Consider the following 23,675-nt stretch of genomic DNA (forward strand, 5'->3'; position numbering starts at 1 on the left):
TCATTCCAACAGGATTAAACTTTCAAACCCCCTGTGCTGAGACCTGAAGAGGGCACACTGGTGTGAGCAACATCCCAGATCATTTAGCTTTGAAACAATGTCTCTGAAGAACACTTCAAACGGGAGCTTGCAGATTGTTTGCTCCTCTAACCGATCGCCTGTCTTGGATAGTGGGACTCTTTATAAGTCTCTCTCCTTCAGCAGCAGTCATGTGAATGACAGGCTCAGTAGTGGCAAAGATGGTCAGGACGAGAAAGGCAACGACCAGGCCCCATTCCTGGACAGTGGCATGGTGTCGCGCCCCTGTCGGAAACCGGTCAGGATGGTGAGGCCTGTAAGCGCCCTCAGCCCAGCGACTTCCTTTATCCAGATCAGTCGCTTACAGGGAGAACTGGTGAGGAAGAGAAAGGTACGAATTATTTTTTTTAACAAATGCACCTGGAAGAAATGAAATAAATATTTTTTATGCGTCTTCTGCATGATGTCACCAAACAGGCAGCAGATTTAAAATCAATAAGGACTTTGAGTAATTGCTATTGCTGTGTGGAAAGGGTCATTTTCACATTTTGAAGTTTTCTAAAATGGAGGCCTAGAGAACACTTTTGGAGAACAGACTGTAGAGCGGTAAAGTGGGGATTTTTCACACAGCAATCTGGAGATTTGACAGGACTTGTTTTGTTTTGTTGTAGGAATGTGAGGATTTGAAGCAGCAGAACAAGTACCTGACCAGCGAGATTCACATGGAGAGGATAATGATGAGGACGGAGAGTGAGCTCACAATGAGGAATCTGAGAAACCTCAACCAGGAGCTCCAGGCACAGGTTAAAGAGGTACCTGACAAAATTATTAAAAAGAGAATCACAGTCCCTAGAGTCCTTTGTATGAAGTCTAGGAGTGTCCAAATTTATGGACAGACATGCATATATCTGGGGAGTTGGAGTAGGCCTTGGTTTTTGTCTGCGTTATCTGCTTTTTTAAAAGAGATTAGAAACGTTTCTACTTCTATTTCTGGATGGTGAGTGAACAAGTGCTATAACAAAACTTTGGAACAGCTCATCATTCCAGGTCTCTGGTTTCCTATTCTAAATTAGTTGTCAAATAAATGTTTATATAGTGAATATTTGGTCCAGCTAAGTAGAGGTATTTTTAAATTCTTTGCCTTTTCAGGGAAAAGCACTATTTTTGTTGCACTTTTATCTGTTTGAGCTTGATCAGTTTTTTTCCTGGTGAGCCAGGATCCAGATTATAGTTAATTTATCTCCACATAAAGTAATCCAAGCTCAAAGCAATTAACAGAAAATAGTGGTTTCTAGGCAGATACTGTATGAGAGATGTCAAGGAGAACAGAGAGTATTGTTGCAAGGCTTGTTGCTGAATCTGTACTCAACACTAGGTGGCAGTTTGGTCAGAGAACAGAAGTTTCACCACTGTATAGTACATTCTGTTTTAAGATTTTTATTAATACTTTCTTAAACATTCAATTTACATAAAGTTAGAACAGGACAGCGACAAAACCCCAGACATCCAACACCAATGTATCCGTATCATTGGTGACATACCAGAAAAAAACTCCTCCCACATTCTTAGGACAACAGGAGGAGCACACCTTAGATTTAGAGAGTTGTAGTAAAATAATATGCTGAAAAGTAATCGTCCACTGTTGCCGTGACAGTGAATAGAAAGGAAATCAACACTGGACTACCAGCTTCTTAGCTGCAGTCACACCAGCTAACCATATTCTTTAAGTGAGATTTCCCATCTAATTCTGAAACTCTTTAGAAACGCATCACACTCACTGGACACTATTTACTCGTTATGTAAGCAATCTTCTTGATTATGTGGCAAAATGCAAACTGTGCACCAGTACATTGCAGTTTGTTTCCTAGCCAAGTATGATGCCAGAACCAGACCAGAATACAGGCATTGCTCTGGCTCTACAGTGGATCAGCAGGGAAGCAAGGTTCTAGTCAGCTGTGCTGTGCTCTCAGGGCATGTCTCTCTTCTCTCTCAGTACACCCAGACACTTGGGCTTTTCACCACTGGCTTTGCTCAGAAATTTTTCATATTGTCAAAAAGTGGTTCTAACTGGTTTACTTTCCCAAAAACATAAACTTGTGTTCACCACGCCTCATCAACAAAGGTACACAGAGGTGCTCTGTATTGCTATTCTGCAAGAATCTGGGAATGTGTTGTATGGTGCCTTTGAAGATTCCATAAGCTGTCATTTTGATTTGCAAAGCTATTTATATCATAACTGTTTGTTTGATGCCACAAGTTTCTAGTGCTAGTGCAGTCACTGTACATTCATCCCTAGAACATATTGGTTATGCTGGTTTTTAGTTTTCTGTGTATCATACAGTAACAAGGCCTTCAGGAAGTGGCCGTTAACTATGGTGGTATTATCAAACGAAAGCTTTGTCATATCAGTATCGCAACAACGAGAGACAATTGGAGACAAGAGTCAATATTCCTCCTCTAGATCTGATTTTACTGTACTTCTCCAGCGGCCAGCCCAGTGACATGATGGCTCCAGTTGATATCTCCTTTTTGAACTGCTGCAGTTGAAGCAGAAGCTCCACGCCTGCCAGCAGAGGGTGAGCCTGTGCACCAGGGCAGCTGGAGATGCAGATGTGGCCAGATGTGAGGCAGAGAGGAGCCGGGCGCAGGCCGAGGCTCGGGCGAAGGATTCGGAGGAGGAGAAAGACCTGGCACAGGCGGAGAAGGGCAAGCTGACGGAGGAGCTGCAGCATCTGAAGACCAGGGTACACCACGCCTCCAGGAGGGAGCGAGATCGTTACATGATTCACAGTTTCGGAGTATGGTGGCGCACTGATTAGCATTGCTGACTTGCAGTGCTGGGGTCCTGGTGTACCAGATACCAGACCTGGGGTGCTATCTGTGTGGAATTTGTATGTTCTAACCATGTTTGTGTGGATTTTCTCCACAGTCCAAAAAAGATACTGGTAGGTTAGCCAGCTTTTGGGAAAACAGGCCTTGGTGTGAATGTGTTTGTGCCTGTCTGCCCTGCAATGGACTGGTGTCCCCTGCAGGGTGTACCCTGCTTGTGCCTGTTGCTTGCTGGGATAGGCTCTGGCTCCCCCGTGTCCGGGAATTGGAAGAGGCGCTTAGAAAACGGATGGATGACTAGACTTTTTTGAAATAAATCTAATTGACCCCTCTCTTAAGGGCTGAACTGTGAAGTCAGCACTGTTTCAGGTTAATGCAAAGTGAACTGGACAATAAGCAGTGTCTATAGAGAGGTGTCTGCAGCTTTTTAATACTGTATTAGGTTTATTAGACCTCAAAAAGGCCCTTGAAATAGAGTAACCTTCTGTTTCCAAGGTTCTGTACCCTTTGGTGGCAGTTTTTGAATTTTATTTTAGGTGTTTCTATGTTTCAGCAAAATGTCTTATTTAAATCCCTAGACTTTGGCGCTTGATCAATCAAGGTTTCTTTGGGCAAAAAGTGATGCATACACTGTATATATATGCACGGATGAAGGATTTCATAATAAACTACTAGAAAACAAAATTGCTCTGTATGGTTTGGTGGTAAAAACCACAACATAGAGCAAAACATCTCTCTTGAGGCTTCTGATAGGAAGTTCATGCTTGTGTGCTCAGCTTCCTCTGCATTTTTGTAAGTCTTGATCAGTATTTCCACTTCTGTTCCAGTTTTAATTGCTGAGCATGATTTTAAATTCCTGTAGGGTACTAGAAGTATTGAGGGGCTGTCCACTATAATTAAAATACACTTTGTTTCTTTTCAGAAATTCTGCTCAATCTGTTATATATTTTAATAAATATATTTCTGTTTTTAGCTAAACGATGTTCAGCAATTGCTCAACCAAGGAGAGAAGAACTACTTTGAATGCAAACTAAAATTAGACAAGATTTCGGTAGAAAGACAAGTTCTTCTGGAAGAAAACCGAGACTTAGAACACGAGAGGAATGAACTGCGACACAAATTGAAGGAGCTCACTGAGCAGAATGTGAAGCTCAAAGAAAAGTGAGTCTTTTAATGTTTTGGTAGATATTTTAGTTGAAAACAATCTTGCATTAATATTGAAGTATAGTTTTTCATCTTTCCCTTTCCAAAAAGAAAAGGCCTTTTTCTGTCTAAAACTCTTTTTACAACACCACAGCTGTGACATTGTAAAAAAACATGAAAAGTGTGTAGTTCATAAAACAGTTCAAGAAAGCAAGTGAATATTGAGGTGGTACACAAACCACACAGCAATGAAGCTCTTTGAACATAGTACTCAGATTTTCAATTGAAATCCTGAATAAAATTAAACCAAATGTTAGGTGTCACCTCCACTCCTTTTCAGGATTATGAAAGTAGAAAGTATAACAATAACTAAAAGGCAGCTTTAATTGAATCACCTTGATTAATGTAGCATTTGGTGTTTCATCCTTGGTTGTTAAGTCACTTATCACTTTACGAAGAGATTAATTAATTACATTCGCCTGTGAGGTGATTAAACCGAGCAGCAGATAATTACACTCTTAGCAAAGCTTTAAATAGGTTTCCTGCAAAGCAGTGAAAGTCGTTCTCTACTGTAATAAAAAGTAGACATGAATTAGTCACACATTAAATATTAAAATATGAAACAGCAAAATTTACTGCAAACAATGCCCATGAGCATTTACTGGTGTTTTTTAGGACATTAATTTTCAATAAGGAATCACTTGGTGAAAACATATTGCTTTTGCCCTCTAGAAGTGAGAACTTGTAAGACTTGAAAGCAGAAGCTATGACATCTTAAGGTGACATTAAGAAAGACTGGACAAACACCGTACACAGATGTGCCATATCTATTATAGGAAATAATAGCCAGTGTAAAGATTGTAGGTTTCCGCAGCGCCCTGCGGATTTCCAAGCCCTCACTCTGCTGGGCCCCGCTAGGGAGGTGAGCTCCAGGCGCCGGGCCCTGTCGGCTGAGGAGGTGAGCGAGCAGGCTGTGAAAGCGAGGCTGGAGGCAGAGCGTGAGAAGAGGCTGCTGGAGCACGAGAGGCAGGAGAGGACAGCGGAGGCCCTCGTGTGGAGAGAGAGACACCAGGCCTTGGCCGACATCCTCAAGGCTCAGGAGGAGCTACACTCCCAGAGACAGAACAAAGGAGTAAGTCCCCGGCTCCCCACAAACACCTGCCCTTCGGGATGAAGTAGAATCGACTGTTTTCTCTTCCTCGTGTCCTTCGGCACCATGTAAAATTACACCACTTTCAGTTACTTCATAAAACATGCTTTTTAGAATTGGTTCTGTATTCCTACAGGACTTTTTAAGTAACCAGCGATTACTACATGAATTGTATATAGAAAGTACTCAGACATGCATATAGTCATTATTGAATGTATCATTTGTATCAATGTTCCCTCTCAGTGCCAGGTGAATATCAAGAGTTATTTCTTATGTGTGACTGAAAATGACCAGAAAATTAAAATCCTGAAAAATCAAGATGGGACTCCAAGACATTTGATGGTAAGTATTCAAGACAAAATTGTATTGTGGGGCCCCACAAAGGCTTTACAATGGAGAACTTAGAACCATCTTACTCTCATCTTTGAAATTCACATTAAACATCTAGGTATTTTGGAATTCAGACTAAAGTTTTTCGTTTTAATTTTCTGAAATTCCTAAAGCTTCAAATTCATAACAATGTTCAGACATTGAGACGCAGAGCTTTGTTCTTCGGCTTGTTTTCAAGACAAAGTGAAGGAAAGAGCAGAACCACAAAACCAGTATTTTGTTGAGAGCTGTTTCAATTGAACTAGATACTGTAGGTGTAGGCAGTTACCTCCCTATGATACCACACTCCCTAAAAGTTTCTTTCTTCTCAAAGCTGTTAACCAACTGTGCCAAAATCAGAAATTCCTCCAGTGAGTGGATGACAGCAGCTGATAAGTAGTGTAACATAACAATTCCAAAGGAAAAGGAAGTCATTAGTATAAACTGAATCTCTTTTCACAACCAGGAAGGAGAAGCGGTATATTTTTCTACACCTGACACAGTAACAGAAGAGCCGGGCAGGAATCCAGACAGGTAACAGTGTTACACATTTGTTACAGAGATTCTGGTGTGGAGTGATTAACACTTATCTCGTTCCAAATGAATGTTAAGTACATAGATATACACATCTCGACCAAATGAGTTAGAATGAATTACCTCTTTGTTTATAATCTTCCTTGTGTATCTCTATTTCTATATTGTTTGATTCTAAAACTCTAGTAGGTCAGTTCAAAAAAGCTAGCGCAAAAATAATAAACCGTCAGAATGAAATCTGGTGCATTAACAAAGGGCAGAAGGTGTTGAAATCATCAGTGTCCTCCCGAGAGCTCTCAGTGTGTCTCTAAGGACATGTCCATGTTGTCATTTGTACATTTGCTTTAGTACCTAATTACATTGCTTCACAGCGCGGTTTTTACAATTCAGTTATCCGAAAAGAACAAGAAATTACATGAACACCTTGTATATTCAAGGTACATAGACATATGCGAAGTCTCCCCATGTGCTACAATGATGTTTTAAAGTGTAATTGTTGGAATAGATTATATATGATATGTCAGTTTTCCTATTTGTATCACCTTCTTTACACCATTCTCTTTTAGCTACTGTGATGCTACAGGTACAGTCCTTGACCTTGCGATTTCATTATTGCCGGTACTGCAATGTCATGTCACCATACACAGAGGAGGTCATAGCGCTCTTGACAGAATACAATAACTTTAATCCACTCCAAGAGTGGAAAAAATGTCTTACAAATAACACTGTCACAAAGATTCAAGTGTTTTATAGATTCCATATCCAGATTTTCATCACTGGATGCACCTGCTCTGTTTCTTACACCACTTTCTAAAGATTTGGTGCCACTATCATCTCTGTGCAATCATGTGTGAATATTGCCTTCCGTGCTGTTGTTGACCTCCTGGATGATGGCTTTTACACCACGAGTGTGATTTGTCTTCCAATTTACTGTTTAGATGGTGATGATTTTTGGACTACTATTTTTGATCTACTCTTGGTTCCACTTTAGCATGTCCTATGGTTCCATTTCACCACGTACAGTACTCCTCACAGCACACTTCAGAAACTGTAAAGTGTCTAAAATCATAGATGGCCATCAACCGGAAATTGTTTCAAATACCATGCCACGTGGCATGCTGTCAGGAACTAGCAATAGACTGCCTTTATATACCATACTCAATCTTTTCTTAGGACATGAACACTGGAGAAAAGTTTCTTCTTAAATTTGTGGTCATCAGATGTATACTGTATATAGAACAAAAGACATTTAGGACTGGTTACATACTGTATATCCCTATTAGCTTAGTTTATAGCCCAGTTTGCTTTAAGATACAATATGCAGCACTTTTAGTGTTAATCAGGCTCTGCTCATCAAGCCCTATGTGTTGTACAATTTAAACTTGAAAATGCACCTGTAATTATTGTGTCAGCACACCTAACTCATTGGCTGAAAAGCAAAAATCAAAAAGTCCAGCAGACTACATTTGTTGTAAATGTAACAATTCCTGCTTATGCAAAATGTGACTTTGTATTATATTTTATCTTGTGTATTGAAGGGTACTTGATACTATATGTGTACTTCATCTCAGGCAAGCGCAGTGTCAGTATGCTTTCAGCACCATACATTGGCCCAAGCAGATGGTCAAAACAGCTGTTCTATCAATATTATACTAACTGTACCTGTTCCCCTTGCTTGTGCTCATACCACACTATTCCATTTTTTTATATGTTAGGTCTGTAGGAAATATTTTCCTCCTACAAAGAAAAAAATGATATTTCATTAAAGTCTTTTAAAAGAAACTCAGTCCCATATCTTCCTTAGAGACCAAAATCAAAACAAAAAACATCACCATGGATACTTGAATGAGCAGGAACTTATGCAATTGTGTGATTATTTTTTATTTTAAATCCTGCCAAGTATTCTCCTAAAGAAAAGAATGTAGCACAAATGGAAATCTACCAGCTTGGCTTTCTAAATGATAAAAGATGTCAAGCCTTAATATTCAGATTGCACAGTAATTAAAATTTACTAAGTTTAAAAGCCAATTTACTAAGTCAATTATAGACCAAACATACCCTTATCTTGGTTTTAACAAATATTCCCCCATCTTCCGCAGACTCTTATACAGGATTACTGCTCCGAGTTCAAGCTCTACAAGAGGCTCATCACCAGTTCATTTTAGTGAACTCTCACCTAAAGGAGTTCCAGAGATGGGATCAGCACGAAGAACGACAAAAGTAGTAGAGTATTTCTGGCTGCCAGCAGACTGAATGACTGCTTTTCATTGGGTTAAAGCCTACAAATGCATTAGGCTGGCATGTAACAAAGGACTTTAAGACCCTTTTTTAAAATACATTTGAAAGGATCAACAAACTTTGTGTGGACATAAAACTGCCAAACCAAAGTCAATGTTTGGTGGTTAGGAACATTTAGCATTTCAGCTTCTTACACACCTTTTCCAAGCTTTTGAGACTTGAAATAAAATTACATTTAGACCTAAGCAATTGTGAAACTTTAATCATGTCTGTAACTGTATGATGTTACAATCAGTGGAAGATTATTTCATTTTAAATACCTAGCCATACAAAGTATATATTTTCCAAGGATGAAAATATACACAATTGTATATACCCATCCTTTGATTATAATGAAGCTTGAAGCGCTCAACCATGTTGAGTACTCCCAAAATCAAATATTGTATTGAATACACTGGCAACTGCTCGAGTTGTAAAATGACTCAGTTTTGAATTCTAGTTTTGCTGAAGATGGAAAATCTGTCCTGAAGATGAGCATGGAAGAGGTCAGATATTTTCAGTTATTAGCATTAGACTGCCTTCATCACCCCAACATAGTTCAAAAGGATGACTGCTCATAAACACCAGAAGTGTTGTAACTGTTGCTTATTTTTATTAGGCGTTCCAGAGCAGTCAGGTTACACATTCCTCTGCATTGGCCATTTAATAAAGGAATAGTAACAATAAGGCTAATAGTTTTCAGGGAAATAATACATTTGAACTGGTTTAAAAGGTTTACAATCCTTATTTTTACAGTATGGCTGGAAAAAGAACCAATTAAAGATACATAATGATTTCATCAATAAGATCTTAACAGTGTATAACTATACTGAAGATGAAGTAATAGTGGTACACGACATTTTCAGCACATTAATCTTTCACACCTTACAGATGGAAAATCATTTACATGTACAACTCTAGAGCACATTAAAAGTGAAATTGTTATGTGCAGGGACATGCCCATACTGCCATGATTGTACTATAATTTAAGATGTTAAATTATGCATTACCCACATCCTAGTCCCTCTTCTGCTAACCAGGGTACAAGCCTTCATTATTTCAAGAACAGGATAGAGGGGGGAATTCAATACCCAATCATTTGGTCTCAGTTAACTTTTTATTCACCGATTTAAAGTTAAAAAGACAGGTTAAAAGTTCCATGTTGACATACTTTCTCGATCAAAAGATTTCCCATTAGCATGGGCAGAATTTCATGTTTCAAGAGTCCCTGAACATGCAGCAGGAAGAGAAGAAATTCAAGTATCACAATGTTTGACAGATACAGGTAATATAAAAAAAAATCAGGGCATGTGAACAAATTAAAGAAGGCTTTTCATTAGAAGTTCTTGCTATTACAGGTTTACATACAACCACACCAAGCACTTAAAGGGCTAAAATCTCACAATCAGATCATATTGTGCAAGTAAACCAGGTTTTCATTAAAGACTTGTGCACCTGCCCAGGCTTTTCTCATTTTTTGTCATCTTAAATAGGACTGGAGAATACTCAAACCCAGCACATAACAAAGCCCATTACTAGGAGGTAGAAACACAGGCAATAACTATTATAATGTTATGGCAGCAAACCAATGATTACAGTTTAGGATTCTTTGTAACAATCAAGGGATAAAATATTGCAACGACTCAAGTTTTACACTGAGCAAAGTGCATTTCTACAGTGTTGCTATTTACTTAACTCAAAGCCTATGTAGAATACATGGCAGCAAAACACATCCTCGCCATCTACTGCCACTTTGCACAACATAAGATGTAATTCCATGCCAATACATTATAAACTTCCTAAACAAAGGCTTTCTAAAATTGTTAGATGGTATGCTATGCTTAAGACCTTAGTCTAACAAAAAAAAACATGCTTTTGCTTTAAATACTGCAAAACCTTTACAGCGGAATGAACTTTTGCAGTGGTTAGGTGAGGGGGCAGGACAAGGGAAGCACTTGGGCAGAAGGGAGGGGGGAAAAAAAAGCTGTCGTCTCATAGCAATAGTACATGTAAGGCTTTGGCTGGTTCTTCAGTCAGCTTCCTCATCAGACTCCTCTTCCTCTGCAGTCTCCAGCCAGGTTAGCCACTGGTTCACCTATGAGGAAGGGAAAATGGGGACTGTAAAAGCCACTACACACACTATGAAAACTGAACATAATTTGAGAAAAGTTCATTTATAAGGCTGTATGCAATCTTTTAGCCATGTTGTGGAAATTAACCGATGTACAGAAGTTCTTTAAAATGACACTGAAGGAACAAAGTTATTTCTAATACAGAAAATCTGTATCAGGTCTGTCAGACCTGTTCAGAAAAAAAAATTACCTGGAATAATGCTTTTCCCTTTCCAGGGAACTCTTGGGTAATGTCTTCTTTCCAAGCAAGGAAGGCTTCTTCTTCAATTATCTCCATATCATAAAAGTTGACAAAATAGCGCAGCAACATGCCTAGGATTTAATACAGATCATTCATTATAGAAGAACATCCATAAAACCTGAATAACAAAATCAGGGACGTTCTGTAGGAAATATATAAACTAATAGCAACAGTCTTTTAGAAGAGAAGACTCAAATGTTTGAGACGGAAAGCTGGAGACTTCACCCTAACCATGGTAATTACAAGAGAACAGGGAGGAATCACGCAAAGTAGAAAGACACGTCAGTTAGGCGTTCCAAATGGTGTAAACTATACACATTAACATCCTACCTTTTGGAAAACCGTTGTTGTTACAATGGACTTGCAGCGCATACAGGGCACTGACTTGGAGATCAACATGATCATGCAGAAATTTCTGCATTACTGGCTTGAAGGATAACAGCAGCTGCTTCTCCTGGTCTAACTGCTCTTTTGACGGAGCAGATAATTGGTCATCTCCTTCAGCTATACTCATCTCATGGGAAATGTACTGTAAGAAGCTAGAAGAAAAAAAGAATAACTGGTGTTTTGCACAACTTAAAAGTGGGCAAAAAGCAGTATACAAGTATGAGAGAAAACAGTTGTCTTACCTGGTCATCAAGATATTGACAAACCCCTTATCAGTATGGAGTTTGGGTGAAATGTTGTCTTTGATCCACTTGTAGATGGCCTGAGGGGAGGGATCTGCTTTTATTTGCTTCAACAGCTCCTTCTCCAGTTTCAAAAGTGGGAACAGAAAACTAAGTCCTTTTCCTTCAAGGATTTCCAACATCCGATCTTTATTCTGATCAATTTCTAGAATAGGAAAAAAGTATGCATGATATACCGCTCAACAAACAGCTGTTCTTTAGATACTGATTATACAGTTAACGTCACCCAATTGCCAGAGCCTGAATTACATAGCAACTTAAGCTTCATACAAAGCCATTAGATATGTAAACAGGCCATACCACAGCCATGTTACATTGGCTAAAGTTAATGCAAAGGTCAGAATTAATTTTACTACATTTTGCTTAAATGGAAGTAGACAATCTGCCATCACAGGACTACAGCACTTCAAGTTCTAAAAAAGGAGGAAAAAAACATACCAGGCAGCATCTTCTGCATGTTGACTTTACTTTGTTGGAAAAGTTCAGTGAGCCATTCCCGATCCTTCAACTTGGCTGTTTGCTGAAGACAGAGCAGGAAAAGGGGAAAATGTGTGCCATTTTCCAGAGGCTGTGCCAGCTCTGCTATGTTCACGAGCTCTGCAATAATTGCACGGGCTGCAAACTGGGCCAAGTAGGACTTCACAAGAGGGATGTCCACCTCGATTTTGGGACACTGGTCCAAAACATTAAGGAACGCCTGTGCAGGGGGGAAAAAAAACCAAACATTAAAATCCCTAAAAATCAATAAGCGACTAGATTTGTTCCAAGTGTGGCACTACAGTTATACCCATATTTCAGACTTCTCCAGTAAATTACCCAGGCACAAATGTTAAGTTGCTTTGGATAGAAATATTAGCCAAAATAACCACCCATAATGGTAAAACTTTAACAACCTTAAAAAAATGCTTCATTCACAAGTCCCCTTAACCCTTAAATGAATGGTTAATTGCCCACTGCATTTCAAACTAAAGGATACTCACCTGCATGAAGTTCTCTCCAGTGATCAGCCCTTCCGATCTGAGTGAATTGATCAGAGTGCTGGCATGTTCTTTATCATCATCTGAGCGATCAAGTGAACAAATAATGATCTTGCTCAACATCTCAGGCAGAAAGTGTTTTGGAGCTTTCATCTCCCTAACACCATTAACAGCATCGTTTATATTCTTACTGTTCAAATACTCTGTAACAATGGTCTCCTGAAGAAAGAAGGGGGGGAAAAAAAACATTTAGAAATGTCAAAATTCCTGCAACAGACTGTCAGGCATCACACACCATTTCAGTATGATCCACATTTAAAACTGCAGTAAAAGGCTGTTTATAAACCTATAGTAGTAAGAGAAGTGTACATACAGTCATTTTAAGCAGCTCTTCTTTAGCAGGAGGAGGTTTCTTGCTATTTTTTGCAGGCTTTTCCTGGATTGGAGGAGGGTTGGTTTTGAGACCAAGCTGAGGTGGCTATGGGTGGGGGAAAAAAAAACACATGGACAAACGCTAAAACCACAAAATCCTTAAACACAGAATTTAGATTCCCAAGGCTTTTAAATACATTTAGGTTTCCAGAAAAAAAACAATTTATACTTCAAGCCACTGCATTTAAAAGACGCGAAGAGGTCCTCACCTGTCCCAGTGGTGGGGTCTGTGTGCGAGGAGGCTGTGCACTCGGAGGAATCATAGTTGGTATCTGAGGCTGCAACTTTGGCACTTGATTTTTATTCATAAGGAATGACTGAGCAGGTCTCAGGCTGATCTAGGGAGAAGCATTCATAAAAAAAAATCAGTACATTCAGTTTGAAATCAAAACTAAATATCCAATATTGGAAAAATAGGAATGTATGCCCTCATATCTCATAATCACGTTCAGCGGACACTAGTTACCAGTTAAGTGGTGAAAAGATGGAGGGGGAGGAGGAGAAAGGGAACAAAGAGAAAGGAGTGAAAAAAAAGAAGATACAAGAGAAAGAAAACCTGGTACCAGTTCTCCCTCAGAATAACGCGTCTCTTTATAATCACTGGGCATTTGTACATGATCTTTAACCCTCTTTACCTCATCTGCATTGAGCTGTCCTTTCTTAATGAACCGTGGTGGCATGTCCTTGGACTGAGCTTGCTGCTGGGATGAATGTCCCTGGTTTTGGTTATGAAAATGCTGATTCTGCCCCTGGAACAGTCAAAAAGAAAAAAAAAAAATCACAAAATTACCATTAAAATGATATCCATTAAATAGTCACAAGGTGGGTACATCTACATGCTTTTAAAACCTACACAAATTTTTTACAAGCCAACAAAAGAGCCTCCCATACCTGGTTTGACTTCATAAAAGGCTTGCCTCCCATTTCAAACTGGGACTGAGGAACAGGTACAATGTGTCCACCATGGCCATTGAAGAGTGGGTTTGAACGATGACGCCCCATTGTGGGTGAAAATCTATCCTGAATAACTCCTGGACCAGTGCCAATCCCACTTCCTACAAATGAAGGCATAGTTCAAAGTCATTTAGGCAACCACATGTATTAGCTAGTACACATACAGTAGTAGCCAATATTGGTATTTGATATACAGAGGCCTTAACCTTTACAAACCTGGCATTTGCCCAAACATATCAGATAATCCACCAAGACCCTCTCTCTCAATTTTCATCCTGGGTGGCATAAAAGGTCCTTCCAGAAAGAAATCACTCCTCATTCCTTGAGACATGTGTGCAGGAATAAAAACACCCAAATCCTGCAAGGATGAAAAGCATAAGTCTACAGTTACAATACACTACATCAAAGAATGTACATAACATTTAGCTCAAGACAAGAATTTGCATGGGAACTGGGTATCAAGATAACAGCAGTTTGGTTTTAAAACCATACATCAACAAAATATTTTACTCCATTACAATTCAATGGAATCTTACTTACCTTTACTGCCTCCTGACGAATCTGGTTAATCGTCTTTGGTCCATTATCGATAAAAGCTTTGCGAGGAACCCAATTGTTTTCTCGCAACTCCACAGTATCCTGCAACAAGTTTTGAAGGGCAGGTTTTCAGTTCAGAGTTTGGCAGCAAAATGCCACTAAGAAATACAGTTACACATAGTATTAAACAACTGTGTACGGTACTGACCTGCAGCAGGAAACGAATCCTTGCTGGCAATTCCTTGTTTGTCATTAAGGATCGCATACGGGCAAAGTACTGATCCATTAAAGACTGCAGAAAAGAAGATAGACTACTTGACAAAACTGCATTTTAAGCATCTGTATACTTAACAATTTAAAAGTAAATTTTATTCATCAAAAAGGCACACAAAACAAGATTGCCTCGATAGAATATTTTCTCCAGAAAACATACCTTGGCTTTTTCATGATCTAATCTAGGTCCCACTGTCCTCATTATCTGACAGAGGCACTCCAAATCCTCTCCCATATCCTTAAGTTGTACTCTCTTCTTCTTTTCCAAAAGCTGAAAGAAAGTTTTGGTCAGACAAGCTTTAATAATCAAGCATCATGTTACTTGAAATGCAAGACAATCAAATCACAAATGTAGAAAGAGCAATGGGCTTTCCCAAGTCAGCTTATGAAATTACTACCAAATCAATACTCACTGTTTTGATGCACTTATGAAGGATAGATTCATGGATAAGGTCAAGTTTGCCAAGTTCTCCAATGAATTTGATGTTGCCCAGCATCTTGATCTTGGCAATGGCGCGCTGCTCCTCTTCATCAGCGGTAAGAGGGTTGTCATGTTTGTCATAGACTAGAGACAAAAAGATCATTTGTCAGTCAACAAATACAAAACAAAATACATAAGCCATGTCTGTGTGTATGTTACTTACCTTCAACATTTCTGGTGCGGTTTTCAAATTCATCTTGAAGCTTAGAAATTAAAAGTCTCCTGAATGTCTGAAAAATAAAATGACCATATATTTAATTGAACTCGACCAAACTGGATTACATACCAAAGACTGCTTAACGCTGAACAAGAACTGAAAAATTTAAAAATTTGCATTCTATTTTCACACAACTCCAAATAGGGTTTTTTGTTAGAGTATGTAGTGCAAGCCTCACCGTGCTTTGCTTTTGTGTTGGTTGAACCTCTGGTGATGGGCCATCAAAGTTTGGTGCATCTTCTGCCAAGCGCAGACATAGCTGAGCATATAGCGAGCTATACTTGGGCTCTTCGAGGGCTTTGTCTACAATCTTTGGAAAGGAGAAGAATAAAAAAAGTTATGATTTAAAATAACATTCTATCAAGCCATGTTATAGCACTTACATGGAAGTAAAAAGGAATAAGCAACAAATATGCTCCACTAGGCACAAGAGTTTGGCAACATTGCAAGGTAATGACTATATACAGACAACTCATCTGCACAAAAATGTCATGCTTCACTAATCTGTAGAGTGGGAATAGAGAAAGCATAAGTTACTTCTACAGTGTTTAAAGTGTTATTTGGAATATAAAGTTACTAAATGAAAATTAGGCCCAAGACAAAGCATTATAACTCTTCAATGTTAAAGCAGCATCAGTTCAAAGACTTAACATTCAAGGCATAGCACTTTAACCACACAAAGTCACATAATACATAGCTACATGAGCTACACAAACCTAACTGTACAAGGTTCACTTAAGTCTTGGAGTGGTTACCCTAAGGTTTAAAATGAAATGAATATTGTGTGTGTGTGTGTGTGTGTGTGGGTGGGGGTGGGGGTGGGGGGGACTTACCAGCAAGATGATTCCTTTTAGGACGAGTTTAGAATCTACGCCCACATTCAGGAGCTCAAGGCATAGCTTGTCAAACTTTTCAGGGGTGAGCTTATTTAATATGCTGTAATAAGAAATGAAAGCATTAATACAGATTCCTGCTGAAGACAAAACAACCTTGTTTTTAAAAATAGCTCTGCTGTCTGGAGCTCTTATAAAAATCAGCTGACCCTCCATACCACTCAAAAGCATAAACTGCACTGTTTCATATCCCACTTGAGTGCTAAACACAGATTAACAACAAAACATTGCTTTTATAGCACAATGACAAATTTCCCGAGGCTAAAGGTCTTTCGAGTTGTACGTTACAAACATGACTATTTTAACCAATGTTCCGACTCTTGGGAATCAATCTCCACATCTCATCAAATAGGTCCATTATCAACGCCCACATGAAAACCAGTACCATTGTTTTATGGATAAAAGAATGACACGTACCCTCTTACTTTCCTAAAGATTGCATCGTGTCGTTCTTTTTCATTGGTGGAGTTGACATCTCGTCTAGTGCTTCGTGAAGGAACCCATCTCTGAACGCTAGGCCCTGGGGTTTTCCCCAGGTACTCGCTGAAGGGCAGAAAACATTTAAACTGAGAACTGCAAGCAGGTCTAAGCTGTCAAATGACAAAACTGCACACATGAATAATCAAGCTTAAGTTATATATGCATATAAAAGACTAGGCAGTGTAAACAATTTACAGTATTTTAAAGCAAGAGTATCTTCTACAGAAGCCCAGCTGCTTTTCCCCATACATAAAAACAGATTCTTTAAAGACAATCACACGTGCATGTTACCTTGCACCCATATCTACATAGGGTATTACCTACGCATTTGCAAGACTTGGACTGTAGATGTATCGCACCGATTTGTCTGCCAGCGTACCTGTTGCCGACAGTCTTGGGATAGTGCTGAGGTGCACCCCTACCTCCTCCTCCCCCCGAAGAAGCACTGGAAGGGAAAGCAAAGGCACATTTAAACACTGTCCCATTTTATCAGAAAATAACTACCAAGATGGAGTCCAGGACACCATACAAAAAACAGACATTTCTCTCTTCCACTTGAGAGAAAGATGCCCTGTATGTGCCTTTAATCCACAGAGGACAAAAAAGGATCTGTATTAACCAGAAGCAAACTGCCTCATGCAGAGAGTTTTGGGGAAAAATAACAGATACCCACTTTCAAAGCTTTATATAAGGTACTCTGGTACCAGGTGGGGCTGCACATTGGTGGTGGTGGAGGGGAGTCCCCATTACTTGTAAAGCGCTTTGAGTGGAGTGTCCAGAAAAGTGCTATATAAGTGTAAGCAATTATTACTCTGCTTACAATTGTAATTCCTTCTCAATTCATGAACTGCTACCTCCTTTGGCTTCTGCAAATCACTGAGCACCAGCTGCTATCTAGGACTGCATAGGAGTGACCTTGGACTGGTATTGCTATCCTATCAAATTACACCCCAGAGGAATGACGGGGAAAATACGCAACTGAAAATTTTTCATAATGATGCAAAATGCATCAGAACAAGATTACAGAAGAAAAAATGAAAAAACCTAAACAAAATGGGTACCAAACCGTAATAAGCATGAGCAAGGCTTACTGTTACTCCCTCACTCCACAACTCATCCCAATCCTGCTTCATATTTACCCTTTAATCACCTTTTCAGGTGAAAAGAGTAATCAAAAATGCATTCCTTTAGAAAGTACCAAATACTTCAGAAAGGATGGATATGCAATCTGAATTGAAATCTCTCAATCTAAAGACCTTTGGTCACACATTTCTGAAAACTTTTCAAACATCAATAGGTTTTACACTGATATACAGAATCAATTAGCTGCAATTGTAACCATGACAAAGGAATCCACATAACCTCACAAATTCTGAGGAAACGTCAGTCCTGGACTGAGCATGGACTGAGTTTATGCATCTCAGAAACATGGTTAAAAATGACCTAGCGGTCACATCGCATTCTCACATCTTGGACAGGTCAAATACAAAGCTGGCCCCTCCACTGCAGCACCACTAACCCCAGCCCTCCTAACGGCTTCACAAACCTGAAACGAGAAGCACCCCCTTCTGCAATCACACTCTCCACTTTGGCGGCTTGACAACGAAGAATCTTCAAAAGAATAATATTCAAAGGGTGGGGTGGGGAAAACGAGCTGGGGGGGGGGGAGAGAGAAAGAGACCTGTTAAAATCCACATCAAAAGGGTGTTACGAAATGACACATTAAAATACATTATATGGCTACCACTTCCTGTAGGGTGAGCTCAATTGTTCTAGCACATACCATGCACATTCATTTACTTCATCTATCGTGCCAGCCAAACCTTAACAGCCGAAATCACGTTTGAAACGAGTTCATCAAAGTCTCTTGTAAGGAATCAAGATGTCTGCTCCAGCTTATATTAATAAACGAGAACGGGTAGGCCTGTTAGGAAACGTCTGTGAAATAGCACGGGCATTTTTTAAAGAAATGTTTTAGGGCGGACAATGACTGGCCTAGGAGATAAAGTATTCTGAAATCTTTTCCCCACCCAAGACGACCAGAGAATGAAAATCCGAGGCGAGGTCAATCACGGCAGAAAATGCCCACGGAAACTCTTCCAATTTAAATAAGACAAAAGGCTCCTCTGCTTTCCACAGCGTGTGAGAGCTACATGGCTTCCTTTGTCTTTCCTAGGCCTAATCGCATCCGCTGTTTTAGGAAAATACAACTGAAATATACCGAAAACAACAGCTGGAACAGATTACCAAATTACAATCTCACACAATAGTCACACGACTTCCCCCCCAGATAATAACATTTCTAAATAAAAAAATCGACATTCAAGAAGGAAGACTACACTATTTCTTTCAAGATGATTTTTGACTTTAAAAAAAGGAACGCCGTTTCAACACCGGCTTCATATTTATGGTAAATAAAATCGTCTGTTCATCGAAGTTATATTACAATATAGAGGACGGGTTCCACATTGTTCTCCTTTTCCGACTCGAGTGGCTACCAGGAATTTATGTCCAAATCAGAAACCGAGATGTTGTATTAAAACCCCCACCGACATCGAACAGATCAGAAGATAAACACAAAAGAATTTTGACATACATCTTGCCCAATACTCTTTTGTAGCGCAAAAAAAGCTATCTTGCGCATATCTCCATCTGCCCAAGCGCTACGCTTCCTTAAAACAGGATAAATTAATTTTGCTATTATTCACAATAATCTACGAAAATACCGCTGCTAAATCGGCTACTTGACAAACGCCGGTTAGGATCGTGGAGGATTAAAAAACACCCATGCTGGACCTATTACTCGACGCCATTTTCTATAGCATCCAAAGGAAAGAAAGAAGGTAGCAGCCATTTTAGAGATACAGAAAAACAAGACTATTTAACACGATGTAATTATCTTACCTTTACCGAGACAACTTCAGTTTTTCACGATTTTGTTGACTCCAAACAAGAAAAAAAAATAAATAAAAAAAATAAACGGGGGGGAAATCTAGGAAGATTTTCAACAGAAACTCAGAAACAAAGCCAAAGCGCCCGGCACCTTTACCGAAGAGAAGAATCTACTTGCTGGTGGCCTACGTCAGTCGACAACTCAAATTTTATTAGCTGGAGCAGACTAACTTGTCAGCTGCAGACGTAAGACGTTCCTCTGCTCCTCCTGACGTATCAGAGGAAAGGAACGTTTTTGAGGCGTTACCTTTGGAAATAAACATCTAATCAAAAAGCAGAGAGGAGCCGAGTAAAGCCGATCCCTTTCTGGAAGTTTGGTCGACGCGTAGCACAGCCGCAGTGCAGGAGTTGGTGATTTAAAAAAAAAAAGCCTTACGGGGGGAAAAAAAAGCCCTGAATTTACTCATGCTTATGCGGTAAGTGGATTACGTAAAGCCGCGTTGAATTTCGCCGTGAGGACGGGTTGGGAGATGGATTTTTTTTTTTTGGTATGAGTAATTTTTTTTTTAAAGGTGTGACAGCCTGGGGCACCACATCCCCGTACCCGTGATTGACGTTTTCCCCCCGAGTGTTTCGTGTCCCATTTACCAATCCCAGTTTTGTGACGCATCTCCTTTCGAGAACAGAAACTCGGGGTTGTTTTCGGAGCGGCCTCGCACTTAGCAAATGGGATCCTCGCTCCTTCCTGGTCGGCGTTTATCGACAGACTGTACCCGTCTTCCTGAAACAAAGAAACTGCAGTTGATTGACTCTTGCTTTGGAGCCCAGTCACTCAAGCTGGAAGAAGAACTTCATGCTTTTACACCGTGATTTGATGCTTTAGGTTCCGTTTCACCGTTACACGTTCTGGGGTGTTTAGATTCAGGGCCATATAAAAAAAGTGAATAAAATCGTTTACTCTTGTGTCCATACGTGAAGTAACTAGAGTCAAACTAATGACTACACCGAAGAGAGTGGTAGTTCTGTCATTCTGGTGTTTAGGTGGTTTGTAAACTTGGCTCTGATGCCTATTAAGAGCATTTATAGAATAGGTATGGATTTAAAAGTACATAAATCCCAAGTGGTCTGTTTGCGGAGCTTTTGTCTTGTAATGCAGTATTATTATGCCTGGGGAAAGCTTACACTATTCCCAGGCTTTTTTACCTTGGGACCCACACACCTGCTGTTTTGTGCTCTACCTAAGCACTTAATTAAATAACTTGCCTTAATAGACCTATTAATAGATTTGATTTGAACTCTTTACTCGTGTTCAGTTCCCAATGTATTGCAGATTGCCTGTTACCGCTTAATGAGAAATATAAGTTTCATAAACTAAGTTAAAGATCCCCGAACCTCTTCAGTAGACAAAGTTGCACAAAGTTCCAGCCAAGCAGCCTGTAATGTTGAAGATTTTTTCACCTGCAGTGCAATGAAGACCAGCAGGTGTGTTTCCCCCCAGGTGTGGGTTTGAGAGCTCCTGGCCTAGATGAAACCGCACACAAGTGGAAACTGGAGAAGTGCATTAAAAACAGAGAACAGGAGGCACTTCTTTCTGCAAAGAGTGGTGGGAGGTGGAACAAGCTACTCAGCCGAGCTGTAAATGCTGATACCCTGGCTTCTTTTAACAAGGGGCTGGAGTAAGATCCTTGGATCAACTGATGAATGGTCTTGATGAGCTGAAAGACTTCCTCTGGTCTGTGTATGTTCCCATGTAAAGCAGCGAGAACAAGCATTGCTTTTGGAGGAATCGTAGTATGTAAAGCCAGTACAAAAATGTAAATGTTGGGCCCAGGTCCTCAATTTCGCTTTCAGCTCTTTCTGTTTCACAAGTTCAACTCGCAGCTCTTAGCACCAGTACCGATAAACTTGATCGCTAGCGGACACCCACCTGACTAAAAGCAGTTTTGACATGGGGTGGGGCTCATGTTACGTCTTCATCCATGGGTGCTTCTGCATTCCTTGCATTTCCATTTGATCCTACTGCATAAGGCTTATTCAGAAACATGCAGTTAAAAGGAGATCTTTTCAGTGTCTTCATATTGCTGCCATTCTAATGAACATTAGCCTTTGCTCTGTCCTGACATGTAACATACCAGGAAATGAGATGTTGTTTTCTTAGAAGCACAAAGTCATGTAATATTATACTGTAAGAGGCACACACAAAGATAGCAGGCTTCTCTGCTTTTGTCTGTATAACCTCAGATCAGTTTCAGAGGTTACCAAAAGTAAAATAAGTGGAAACTCTTAACTATTTAAAAATGAATCTGCATATTTATTTAAGTTCATGTGGATATGAACATGGATGTATAAGGTCCCTTGTCCCTTGTGTTGGCTTCTTGAGATTCAAGTTGTGTATTCAGAGATGGAATTCCTATAAGTAGTTCACATCTTTGTTGTGAATGCTGAAGCTCAGCAGTATCTATATTTACTGGTATTTTGACTGTTCTTTTATTTGTTATTTGTTATAAAAATATGATCTTTAAATTGAGAGTTTAAAGCAGGGTAAAACTATGCACTATGATCAAGTATAGTTTTATATGTGAATGTCAATATAGCCTCATTGAACTTTAGTTCTTAGAATCCTTAAACTCATTTATTTTCTCCTGTGTACAGAATGCCGTGCAAGCTTGTGTAGTTTCTAATTTCCAAATAATGCTGACAACACGCTACAAACTAGTTACTACAGGTATGTGCATTTTAACACTTGACTGCTGTAGTGTTTCAGAGGTAGTTTACTGGCAGCTGAAGTGATACTGTAATTATTGTCTTTGAGTGAAAACATTTCCCTCAATACTTGCTATTCTAAGAGCATTTCTTTGGGAGGTGAGATCAGTAGTTTAAGTGCAGTTGTGTAGACAGCTACGTGTTTTCCTCTAATTATATAGCAATGTGTTCACTTTAATTATTGTCCTAGTTGTTGAATGCAGTTTGGAGATTATGTTCAATACGTGCGTCATCTTCCCTACCAAATTAGTACCATTTGCGTTGAATTTATGCAGTTCTGTTTTTGAATACAGAGTTTGACAAAAGTACAGACTTTCTGGTCCTGAATCCAGAGCCCTTAACTCTCCTCTCCTTGCTTTTCTAAATGTTTACTGATATGTAGTACAAAATGTGAAATCTCTAGTTACACCATGGGAATAGTTTTCTATTAATATAGCAGTGTTTATGTACCACAGCCTGGTCTTTTAACAGATTAGGAAGTGCTTCCCTGCCCTGCTACAAATATTATGGAGACCTTATAGAGCATACTGCTTCTTTTGATCAGGCAGCCATTTAAAAGGATTGTGTGTAATTGTGTTGGCAGGGGTCACATGAAAAAGCCAGAGGAAAGAAACAAATTTAGAAGGAGTGGGTGGGACAGTTTTTTGTCTTTGTAAGTGCATTGAACTCTTCCTGACCAGATGTTTTGGGAAAATGGATCTGGAAGACATATTACTGCACATAAAGGATAGTTGAAGAAGTCAGAGTATGGGATGTTTTGTGGCTCTCCATTGTTTTTCAAAGCATGTGACTTTATTTTGACACATCCTTTTGTAGCTCTAAGGGGAACAAACAAATAATCAAAACTTTGGTTATCTGGGTAAGCAAAATAATGTTACTATTTTATAAACATTTGTAAAGATATAGTTATAAAGAGTTTTAGAATAGTTAAGGGCAAAAGTGTTTGTTTTCCACTAAAGAAATAATAAATTCAAGTAGCAACTGAAACACTTCCACTATAAAATGTTTTGCCTTCAAAACAAAAATGTATTTTTTTCACCAGCTTTTTTATGATGTTTGTCTCTCCATGAGACTTTGCCCAGAGTGCCTGTCTCCAGTTGACCAAATCTTTTAAATACCTATATAACGTATGCACACACCTGTGTGAGGACTTTCTATGAGCAAGGGTTTTTTTTTAAGCTGTGAAAACATTTAGACTGTTTTCAATTTGAAACTGGTAAAGAAATCAGCCTGCTTATTAAAATATTGGCCACGATAGTGGTGCTGGTTGAATCATGTCACAAATGAATAAAGTGGACAGACAGATGGCTGTCCCATCTGCCTCGGAATCACACATGGCCTGTACTTTTTTCATCCTCCAGTCCTTACGATGCCTTATCACTTCACACCAGTAC

General features: G+C 39.4%; 2 protein-coding genes and 1 non-coding gene across 4 annotated transcripts; 1 reads left to right on the forward strand and 2 right to left on the reverse strand.

Annotated features, from left to right (window-relative positions):
• The first annotated feature begins 97 nt into the window (after positions 1 to 97).
• Positions 98 to 8,421, forward strand: LOC148819499 (uncharacterized). Its single transcript, XM_088934761.1, has 8 exons — positions 98 to 409; positions 690 to 830; positions 2,562 to 2,762; positions 3,821 to 4,008; positions 4,909 to 5,122; positions 5,384 to 5,482; positions 5,976 to 6,043; positions 8,143 to 8,421. Exons 1-8 carry the CDS (start codon positions 98 to 100, stop codon positions 8,294 to 8,296), a joined length of 1,377 nt encoding a protein of 458 aa, XP_088790887.1. The 3' UTR covers positions 8,297 to 8,421.
• Positions 8,422 to 8,911: 490 nt separating this feature from the next.
• eif4g2b (eukaryotic translation initiation factor 4, gamma 2b) lies at positions 8,912 to 19,726 on the reverse strand. Of its 2 annotated transcripts, none has more exons than XM_088934760.1 (22): positions 19,531 to 19,726; positions 18,173 to 18,280; positions 17,006 to 17,071; positions 16,564 to 16,689; positions 16,087 to 16,189; positions 15,432 to 15,563; positions 15,200 to 15,266; positions 14,969 to 15,120; positions 14,716 to 14,826; positions 14,491 to 14,574; positions 14,286 to 14,384; positions 13,962 to 14,103; positions 13,683 to 13,846; positions 13,427 to 13,540; positions 13,001 to 13,129; positions 12,733 to 12,837; positions 12,363 to 12,578; positions 11,821 to 12,079; positions 11,323 to 11,527; positions 11,024 to 11,232; positions 10,643 to 10,764; positions 8,912 to 10,415 (listed from the first exon to the last, which is right to left on the reverse strand). In XM_088934760.1, the coding sequence occupies exons 8-22, from the start codon at positions 15,050 to 15,052 to the stop codon at positions 10,350 to 10,352; spliced, it is 2,109 nt and encodes a 702-aa protein (XP_088790886.1). In that variant the 5' UTR covers positions 15,053 to 15,120; positions 15,200 to 15,266; positions 15,432 to 15,563; positions 16,087 to 16,189; positions 16,564 to 16,689; positions 17,006 to 17,071; positions 18,173 to 18,280; positions 19,531 to 19,726; the 3' UTR covers positions 8,912 to 10,349. The 2 variants fall into 2 exon arrangements, with proteins under 2 accessions (XP_088790886.1, XP_088790885.1); XM_088934759.1 differs by having other exon boundaries at positions 16,947 to 17,071.
• On the reverse strand, positions 13,215 to 13,399 carry LOC148819501 (small nucleolar RNA SNORD97). Its single transcript, XR_016094325.1, has one exon. It is a non-coding gene; the product is annotated as a small nucleolar RNA SNORD97 (small nucleolar RNA).
• Positions 19,727 to 23,675: the final 3,949 nt, after the last annotated feature.

This window comes from Atractosteus spatula, chromosome 16 (assembly GCF_055471065.1).
Source record: "Atractosteus spatula isolate fAtrSpa1 chromosome 16, fAtrSpa1.hap1, whole genome shotgun sequence".
Taxonomy (NCBI): Eukaryota; Metazoa; Chordata; class Actinopteri; order Semionotiformes; family Lepisosteidae; genus Atractosteus; species Atractosteus spatula.